Genomic DNA, 10,000 nt, shown 5'->3' on the forward strand with positions numbered 1-10,000 from the left:
CTGGCCCCGCAAATTTTCTTATGGCATGGAAACCTGCTTAATGTGAAATTTTTTGCTATAGTGAAGGAGGGAAGTGCTGATAATGAAGCAGTATGGAAGAAGGAGTCGATATATCTCCTCTCCTTCTTCCATTATAGATGCTCTTGGATCTTTTTGGGATAATTCGACAAGGGTGCGACGGAGATTCCCATGAGGCAATATTGGTAATTTCATCCCAAGGCAAGAAATCCATTTTATCCGTTACCGTTTGCGTACTCATATCCTAAGGTATTCAATTTCGCGCGAGCACAAGCAACATCCAGCTGATCCAATCAACGGCGCTGGTTGCTGTCAACATGCGAGCTAATAATTGACGTTCGGATTGCGTGAATCTCGGGTCATGATTAACATTGTACTACGAACTCTCGCAAATTGAAAAATGATAGAGAAACGAGAAGAGAATTCGTCGCCGATCACTGCTCATGGTCTACATGAATCTATTTCTACTATTTCGCTTGAAACCATCGATCTGTACTTGAAACAGCTGGAGGCTCAAAAATTACAGGTATATTTCCTCCTCACCTTTTAAGTTGGTTCGCTTGACTTGATGTGATTGAACACTTGATTCATTGATTGTCTCTAACCTGTCGTGAGTTATTTCTTGCAGGCTCAAGCGGAAATTTCAAATTCGTTCAGACAGTTGACGTCCCTTTTACACGCTCGAGAAAAACAGCTTCTACGACAAGTAGATGCCATTCACGATCACTTAATATTAATATTGCAGTCTCGCAAGACTTTCAGCCCCGATACTTCTATATGCTGCGAAGATGAAGAAAAGGAATTTATGCTTCAGGAGCAGGATGGGAGACCCATGAATGACGTTAAGAGGTATGCATTTATGATCCATATGCTCGTTTCGACTTGGTTAGTTTTCCATTTGGTTGTTTGTTAAACGATTTTCCCTGGCGGTCCCATTTACTTATTGTTTCTCCCCTTTTACAGTGTTAAAGCCTCTCCAGGTATTGAGCTTACTCTCATTACTAAGGAGTTGGAGGACCAAATACTAACGATTGGAAAAGTGGAGATGTCGGGAACGAGTTTCATGCATCTAAGTGAAGATAACGAAAATTTCATTTTCCCTTGCCGGTAAGGGTTTATATTATGATTCGAGTATATGATGGTAGTTGTTAACAGTTTGATTTGATTGTAAACTGTGTAAGTTGAAATCTTGCTAGTGTGATGACATTTAATTTGCATTTGATAGTGTCCAGAATTATCAAGAAACCAGCCAAGATCATATGCTTCTTTACAAGTCTCTGGAGGAGGTAGAATCAATTGACGTTGCTAGTGTCAAAATTGAAGCATCTGTTGTTGAAATGCAGAGTGAGAACATTGTATCTACTCCAGACATGCTTCACCGAGAAGAAGTCTCTAATTGTTCTGGATGTCAGGTGCTCGCAGTTAACGAAGAAATTGTAGATGAAAGTATAAAGGAGTTGGAAAAGGTAAGAAAATCATCAATTGGTATTTTTTTCTGACCATATGGTCTCTATAATTTCGAGGGAAATGCTAAGGTCAGGAATAGCATGAGAAATTATTGATATCTTGTAGTGTATCTATAAAATGATATCATTTGAGATTGAAGATTTGCAGGTAAATGTCGAGAAGTTAACAAAGAATTATTGGATCTATGTCACGGGTGGTCTTGCCAGGTTGGCTGGTCGGCAATCGCCGAGGGCCTCGAGGTTAGGGGGCCCCCACAACGCTCATGTCAATTGTGAAGCGTATATGAAAGGTGTAATAAAAAAGACTTGGATTACTTGAACCAATCTATTTTGCATTAATAAAATTCTGCGTTTTCATTTTTTGTTTTACAACTTACGCATACTCTGTGCATAGGCAGATCTAGGGGCGGATCACGGGAGCACATGTCCCCCCCAGACCCTTAAAAAATATGCAAGATTTTTAATACGGTCTGATTATCATTGGGTTCATTTTGTATTACGAGGTATCCTTGTGCCCCCCCAGAACAAAATCCTGGATTCGGCCTTGCTCGTGATCCCCCCCCACCCCCCAGAAAGAAATCCTGAATCCGCCCCTGACTCTGTGTAAAAAGATTATGTAAAAAATCGATTAAAATGTGTCAGAAGATAGAACCTGATGCTTTTTTGAAAGGGTTATGTAAAAGTCATTTTAGAGTTTTTTTTAGGTTTCAAGGAATAAATCCACTGAATTAAATTTTATAAGTTGTGGAATTTTCACTTTTTATATTTTTTCTTACGAAATTGCTATTTTTATTAACTTTTGTGTGGTTTTTAAGAGAGCGTCTAAATCTATTTTTGGGCATGCAGTTCCCTATAATTTTCTGCGGGAGGACCCCCAAACTCCCCGGTAAGGGGGGACCCATTATTTGCCCCAGCCAAAGGCCCCCAATCACTGCAGACTGCCCCTGGTGTATGTGTTGAAAAAGTTTCTTACAATGGGCAGTATTAGATATCTAAGGAATAAGTATGCATGTAGAATAATAAATGAGTATGTCAAGCTACAGGGATAATTAAGGCTAGGTGCTAACTTGAAGGGTCGATCAAATTGTGTCAAAAGTTTATGGGTACAATATTGATTACGTTTGGAAAACAGAATCATGGGGTTACGTTGTGGCAAGATCCTTTTTAAACTATTAGCTTGATTATCTCTGCAATCGTTGTGGTTTTGCACGGCCTGTGAAACCCTGTTTTTATTTTGTGATGATTACCCATCGTAGACCTGTGTAGTGGCTTAATGTATGTTGTATAAGGTAGAAGTGAAAAATATCAAATATTAATGCATATTTAGTTTTAAAGCTTTCATGGGTGTGGACCCCATGCTTTTAAAATAACGAGCGTGCTGCGCCTGCTCCCAGCGGGCTTCCCCCACTCTTTTCAATGTAGGTCCACTGAGGGATAGGCGCATTTATAATTTTAAAATGTAAAAAAATAATGCAGGGTCTTATGCACAAATTTAATTGGAATGTTCATGTACAAATTGAGAGTCAGTCAGAGGACCTCTTTAAATACAAAATTGGAAGTAATTACACTATCCTCTGTTAAACGCACATGATGACTCATTCTTACGTATTAACAGGAGACTTGAATGTGGAATCAGCCGTATTTTGATAAAAGTTATTTAAAGAATGCGAGATATTGTTGCAAATGAACAAATGTATCAGTTTGTGCGCAGTTAACGTCAGGAACATTTACCGGTTTTTGTTTTTTTTTTAAATTATTTAAAAACCAATTTTTGGAAACAATAGCAATATTTAGGAAGTAAGATATGCTGTCGCATGTTCTCTGATAAATTCTGTGCATTTTGGTACCTCATTTGTAGAGTTTGGTTGCGTATAAGTTGAGAAAAAAGGTATCTATACAGTAGAAATAATATAGAAGATCTTTTAGAGCAACTCATCTTCTGTAAAAGTTCCATGATTACTGTAGTAAGTTTCTTTTGCTCTTTGGTACATAGGCTTACAGGGGAATGTACATGTATAGTTTAATTTTTATTTTCAGCTTGGAAGTGACAATGAAAAGAAGGATGAGTCTCTCAAGAAACTTAGCAATGAAAGATCTGAAGATGTTCAGCACTGGATGAGAGAAATTCTGAACGAGACTAACTCAGAGCCTACCAGCTGTGATCCAGAGAGATTTGATCTCTTCACTGTACTTAAGCATAATTTAAGTAAAGAAGATCTCAAGCAAGAGAAGCTGAAAGTTAGACCTGGACCAATGAATCCTTCCAATGTGTCAGCGACAGTTGCGTTGGATAAGTATGCTGAATGCTGCACAAAGGAGATCCACAATCCTGTGCACGAGGTAATTTTTGATTTTGCCAGCTATTATTTAAGAAAATCATTTGAGGCAATTTAGCGGCAGTTTATAAATTTAGATTCCATGGTTAGTGAGGCATTGGTTGGCACTCTGGACCTTAATAGGGAATTATACCAATGGATGGAGTGATACTTTGTGGAATGTCCAGTCATTAAACACAGTAAATGAAACAACTTTGTATTTTCCACACACTTTGTAATTACCCCAATCGATTTCAATGACTAAGTGCCATTTTCAAGGTTTTCCTCCTTTCAAGTTGTCTCTCCCCTTGAGAACAACACTCAGTTGTTCGAGGTAATTGTGGACCTAGAAGCTAAAGAGAATGAGTTCAATGTTTATAGTTTTGGAGACAAGTGCAGGTAATGGTTGGTTGGGTACAAAACGTGGTTGTGGCAAAGTGATACAAGTGACTTTCTTATGCCAAAGTTAAATGCGATCTGAATTCTCTTGTTCCATGTTTTCTCATCACACCGTGATAAGGTATGTTTAATTAAGTAGATACATACAATCATTTTAAGCTCCATAAAAGGAAACCAGATGGTCTGAATAGAAAAAATGCTGTCTTTTGTGTTTGTTAATACTTTAAAAAATTCGCTATCTATAACCCCTTTGCATAAGAATTTTATTCCCATTTATTTGTGTGAACAATCAGTGAGTGGTAGACTTTGTGATGATGTCCAAGAGTAACCTAACTTCCCTAAGTAATGATAAAAATTATATTTTCAGGAATCACCTGCCATTAGTGGAGCACCGAGTGAATGTGATTTAATAGAATGACAGGCTCTGCTGTGATGTGTATGCCATCTAGTCCACTTGGAAGGGGATTGAGTAGTCAGTCTTTCGTTTTTGAAACAGTTTGCCAAAAATGTTTGTGGTTTTTAGTTTCCCTAATATAATGGCTATTTATAAGATAGTTGTGCTAACGGTGTGGTAGTTTCATAAAAAAATTGAAGAATTCCATAATTCTGCAATTGCTATGGCTTGTTAGCTCTCCTCCTAAAACATGAGCTACTTGATTTTTACCCAAATGAACTCACAGGTATCAGTTGAAAATGCCTATTGTTGTCAAATGGGTGGTAATCATAAGATTTTTATTACCAATTTGTGATTTATGCTTAGAATTTGATACATGCATATTTATAAGTACTTGGTGACATCAATGTTTTGATTTTCTAGGCCCTCTCAAAAAGTTTTTACTTATTAAATTTATGTTGTATATGTTTTACCTTTGCAACCAGTGTGTAATGGGACTGCTGTCGATACAAATTCTGTATTCTTTTGAATGCTTTTTGGTATTGTGAATCACAAATTTATTTGGTGACTGATGCCTCAATTGGCATGACAATCCTTCTCACTAAGAAGTGGTTGTTTTTGATTTATTTAACCTGGGCATGAGTACCAACATCTTTTCTTGCTATTGTTCTCAATGTGCTATCCAAAGGTATGCTTATTCTTGTTGAAAGCATTTAGACGTAACTGCTCTGACCCAAGGTCATAGTTTTCATTTTTCTTCTCACGTAACATGTTTAGTCAAAGGAAAGAAATTGTTGCAAATTTTACTGTATTTCTAAAATTTACCCTTTGGGATTCAGCTATTTATACCACCGTCAGATGAATACTATCATCTTCAATGAGTGCCCAATCCAGGATAGGGACAAGAGGGAGTTAGGTGTGGGTCCTTGGGGGTTAATTTCCCAGCAGTAGTGAGGGTCCGATCAAAATTACCATTTTATCTAGTATAAGAAGAATACTGAAAGGGTGCCCCTCTCTGGATCCACCACTGTCTTCAATCTATTACGTGGTCATGGAAGATGGGATGTTGAAAGAAGTATAGGAAGTTGGTCAAAACAGGATGGGGTGGTTATGTAGTGTAGAGTTTTGGCCACAAAAATTGTTCTTCTGTTTGGAATGAGAGCATCCTCCCATGGAAGATGTGCATCTTTTTTGGCCTTGAAACTCATTTCATTGAAACATTTCGGAAAGGTAGAGATAATTCTTAGCACATTAAGTGTGGATCTCCTTGGTTGACATGGCCAGTGTTTATGCTGATGTACTGACTTCATTAATTTATGTGGTTGCCTCACCTGTAAAGTTTTTACCTTCTCTGTACTTAACGTCCCTGAAACTCTAAACTGGGCTCTGTCTGTGGTGGTGACACTCTTCCATCGGATCCTGTCCATGTTGATCACAATTTCTTATCTTTTTCAGACTAAAACGATTCTTTTCCCTAATAATTGATATCAATCTCTTGCACAAATTGGAGCCTAATTTGACTTAGTGCATAAAAATAATCATTAGCCTTTTCCGTGAAAGAGCGTTGTTCTGTTTTTTATCGAAAAAACAGTAGGTAAATGCATTGAAAAAAAAAAGGAAAAATTTAGCCTGACAATTTGTGGTGAAAAATGTGCAATCAAAATTCTTATTAGTTAATAGTTTTTGATATTTTCTGATTTTGACAAAAGGGTAGGCATCCTACATTGGATATGTAATAAACTAAAGGTGATAGTGTTTGTTGGAAAAAGAGGTGCTCCGTATTTGTATGGCTTTCAGTTAAACATTAATTAAGGTTCTCTATTTTTTGAATGGCTATTGAAAATAGTTGAACTGTTTTAACCAATATTGTCATAATGAGTGATAAATATCAAGAATTCAGTCAATCAATTTTTATAAATAGGTGTAGAAAAATAGCTGAAAATAACAAATTCAAACTGACCGCAATTTTATTAATTTAGTTCTACTTCATTAATCCAAGTTATTCATTCAAATTTTATAAACTAAAGGAAGGGAAACCTCCCTCCCAACTTCATGCTCTTTATGATGCACTGTGACCATCGCACCACAATTAGCATTGTTAGGTGAAATATTTTCCTCCAGAATTTCTGAAAGGGAGAAAGCTCAATTATGCAAATGTGGTAAATTGTTGGATCTCAGGGTCGTGGATTAAAAACTAAGTTAATGGATGAAGGCGATATTGTGGAAATTCCTAAGGTTAAGAGTGATAAATGAAACAAATTTGTTCTTTTCACAAAGCTTTGTTGTTACCCCAATCAATTTCAATGACTGAGCATCATTTGCTGAGCAGGAAAGCTGACCCCCTCCTTCTTGGCTTCCCCTTGCATAAAACTCACAGTAGTTGAAATCGATTGGGGTAACAATAACATTTCGTGGAAAGCACAAAGTGGTTTTATTTACCATGCTGAAAAATTTAATTTTGCACAACTCATTTCTTTTGTCGATTGTTACGAAATTTCTTGGAATAAAACTGTACATGTACTGGCTTCGATATAACCTATCTTCTGTTCTTGCTGTCATTTTTTTTCTGCCATACTTTCAGCTTCCTATCTTTCTCTGTTAAATTTAGACATCAGGCCAATGTAGCACGTTCTCTAATAATTTCATCAGGGAATTAAATCTGCAAGTTTGTCAATTTTTTTTAGAATTTATGTGTTTTATGTTTTGTAGGTCACCTTTTGCTAAGTGTGAAAATTATGTGTTCATGTGTTTGTAGGTTACTTAATTCAACAACGATGTAAAAAGATTTCAAATATACTTCAAGAATAATATTTTCAAATTCCAAAAATTCTAAATTGGAACATTTACAAGTTTGAATTTGCAAATTAGACCTGGGAGATATTTTCTACAACTTAAATTATATTAAAATATTAAGTAACTCTAACCGAGTAAATCAATTGTGTTGTATTCTTGAGATTTCCGTACGTTTAATTTGTCTTTTAACGACAATGTCTCAATGAACAACTTTTACATCATCATCAGAGTGAACCGTCATCTTTTCATCCTGAAGACAATGGACAAGTTGTTTATGGAAATGTTGTTGCTGAAAAACGAATTAAACCAGTGGAAATTCCAAGAAAACTTTAAACAATTAAATTATATTGATATCACTACTGTGCTTTATGATTGTATAGTAAGTGGGGTGGAGCTGTATTTTAAGTGTGCATATGTCCCCTTCCTTGCATTTCATCTTGTAATCATGCTTTATTTTGGTGAAACACACATGAATTTGACAATAATCATTGTCTGTTTGGTCCTGCTGTCTTATTTCTTGCTTTGCTTGCTCTTTCTTTGAGCGACAATTTTTAGAGAATTTAATGTCATTCTCCTTGACTCCGTGGATTTCTCGCACAATTTGTGTATTGGGGGTGACTCCGTAAAGTTATCATGGTGGCTAGTCCTGGTATACTTAAATTAACTTGATATTATTTTGATGTATTGGTTGAGCTGTGATAAAATTTTGTGGCACCTTTACCAAACCTTGTTTTGACCTGGGCGAGTCTATTGTGTCGAACTGGTGTTAGAAAGAGGTGTGGGTGAAAGTGGCCATTCTTTCTCTCCATTGAGAATGCTTGCACTTGCAGCTGAGCAATTGGGAATTGCTTCCTTGAGATAAACAGCTTAAAACTGTCCCCTTTTTGGTTTGTCTACACTGCTTTCCCCTTAAGGTCTATAGAGGAGAGAACTTTTTTCCTTCCCCTCCAAACTACCACCTCTGCGGTCAACTTTCCCCCTTCTCCCTTTGGTTGTGTGCATTTAGGTGTGATATTTGGCTTAATTTTGTTGCATTAGATGGATGTTTTCTACCAAAAACTGACAAAAGTCATATGAGCATTGCTCAGTATTTTGATTTGAGTGCATTTGTTGCAAAAAATTGCTTATTGCTTATTTATTTAAGGGCCAGTTTCATGTCTAATTAAGTTTTTTTTTGGAGTATTAAAATCAGAGGAAACTATGTATTCTGGGTCACATGTTCGATTGTAAGTACTTTTGAGCTATGTACTTAGCTGAACTTGAATATTCAATATTCTCAAGTAAAGGTAGTGTTTATTACGTTCCAGTTAACGTTAACTAGACATGATAAAACTTGCCCTAAGTGTGGGTGCGATAGCATGGTTGATGTTCTTGCTCTGTCATTGTTTTGTTAGTGGGAAGCATTTGTATTGATGCTTGAAATATGTTCCGTCAAGGGGAATAAAGCCCTTTGTTGTATTTTATGAGCAGCTTTTGTGTTAGTTTGAGCCCATGCACATTGTTATTTATCTCTGGAATGAAGCTAATTATTTGTAAAAACTCTCCAGAAATTGTATTTTATGAGGTGTTTGTATTGTGACACAGTTTTCTGTGCTTATTTTTTTGCATTCCCATGTTAGAGTGGCTTTTACTAGACCAGATTTATGTCTTAGTGGATAAATTAGATTGGTAAATAACTGCCAGCTTATAAACAGGGTACTTGGTGGTGTTTTCCCATTTTCCATGAAATGGATATTTTCCATGAATATCCAACAAAGTGGTTTCTTGGACTCTGAATGCAGTGTTATTTACTGTGGATCATAATATATATGGGGTGTCTAAAACATATTGCTTTTATATGTAGACATGCCATGAGTTTTAGTCTTTTTTGGTAGCCTCAGAAAAGAGATTTAATCGTGTTTACATTTCTTCATTTGTGTGAGTTCTTGTGATGATTTTATTCGTCTTAGAAGTTAGTGCCTTTTTTTAAAGTAACTTACTTAGTACTTGGGCGTATCTGTGAATCATGGCTTGTAGTGGAAGAGTTTTGATATAACTATTCTTGCATTGCTCATGTAGTGCCAAGTTTTTGAGGAAATGCTCACATGAGTTATGTTCTTTTAAAATTTCTCCCTCCGTTTCTCATCATTTCTTTCAATTTATTAATTATTTTGCTCATGTGGGATTATGGCCATGTGAATTGTTTATAGTCTTTTTATCATGCGCCACAATGTGGTTTTTATTTATTTTTGGGTACATGGAAATCTGAAATCTTGGGAGGATTTCATTTTACTTATACTCATGCAAAGGCAAAGTTACTTGACTTATCTGGTTTCCGGTCCAGTTATAATTCTGAACTTAGTGTTTGGTGATAGTGTTACTGTATTTTCTATAAGCCATTCACCCATTTTTGTCATTTTTAGTCTACATCTGAATGAAACTAGAGAAGTATATTTTGTATAAAACTGTTCAGTGGAGGATTATCATATTTCTCATGTGAAGGTGTATTTTTATTTATTACCCTGTCAATGGATCATTTTGTATCCATCATTATATTTAATATACATGTGACTTAAAAAAATGTGTATTTTTATTTTCCTCATTGTTATATCTGTATTGTTACATTAAGTTGCACT

At 36.0% G+C, this 10,000-nt stretch overlaps 1 protein-coding gene across 1 annotated transcript; it reads left to right on the plus strand.

The window, feature by feature from the left end:
- Positions 1 to 342: 342 nt before the first annotated feature.
- On the plus strand, positions 343 to 9,771 carry LOC124160776. The gene is made up of 6 exons (XM_046536810.1): positions 343 to 544; positions 647 to 867; positions 982 to 1,125; positions 1,244 to 1,484; positions 3,522 to 3,824; positions 4,566 to 9,771. The coding sequence occupies exons 1-6, from the start codon at positions 419 to 421 to the stop codon at positions 4,614 to 4,616; spliced, it is 1,086 nt and encodes a 361-aa protein (XP_046392766.1). The 5' UTR covers positions 343 to 418; the 3' UTR covers positions 4,617 to 9,771.
- The last annotated feature ends 229 nt before the right edge of the window (positions 9,772 to 10,000 follow it).

This window comes from Ischnura elegans, chromosome 6, assembly GCF_921293095.1.
Source record: "Ischnura elegans chromosome 6, ioIscEleg1.1, whole genome shotgun sequence".
Taxonomy (NCBI): domain Eukaryota; kingdom Metazoa; phylum Arthropoda; class Insecta; order Odonata; family Coenagrionidae; genus Ischnura; species Ischnura elegans.

What these genes read in the sequence shown, in the direction of transcription:
- LOC124160776 (XM_046536810.1), top strand. Translation starts at nt 419, where the DNA reads ATGATAGAGAAACGAGAAGAGAATTCGTCGCCGATCACTGCTCATGGT. An exon ending in TGGAGGCTCAAAAATTACAG is followed by an intron (nt 545 to 646) that starts GTATATTTCCTC and finishes TATTTCTTGCAG; the next exon opens with GCTCAAGCGGAAATTTCAAA. An exon ending in CCCATGAATGACGTTAAGAG is followed by an intron (nt 868 to 981) that starts GTATGCATTTAT and finishes CCCCTTTTACAG; the next exon opens with TGTTAAAGCCTCTCCAGGTA.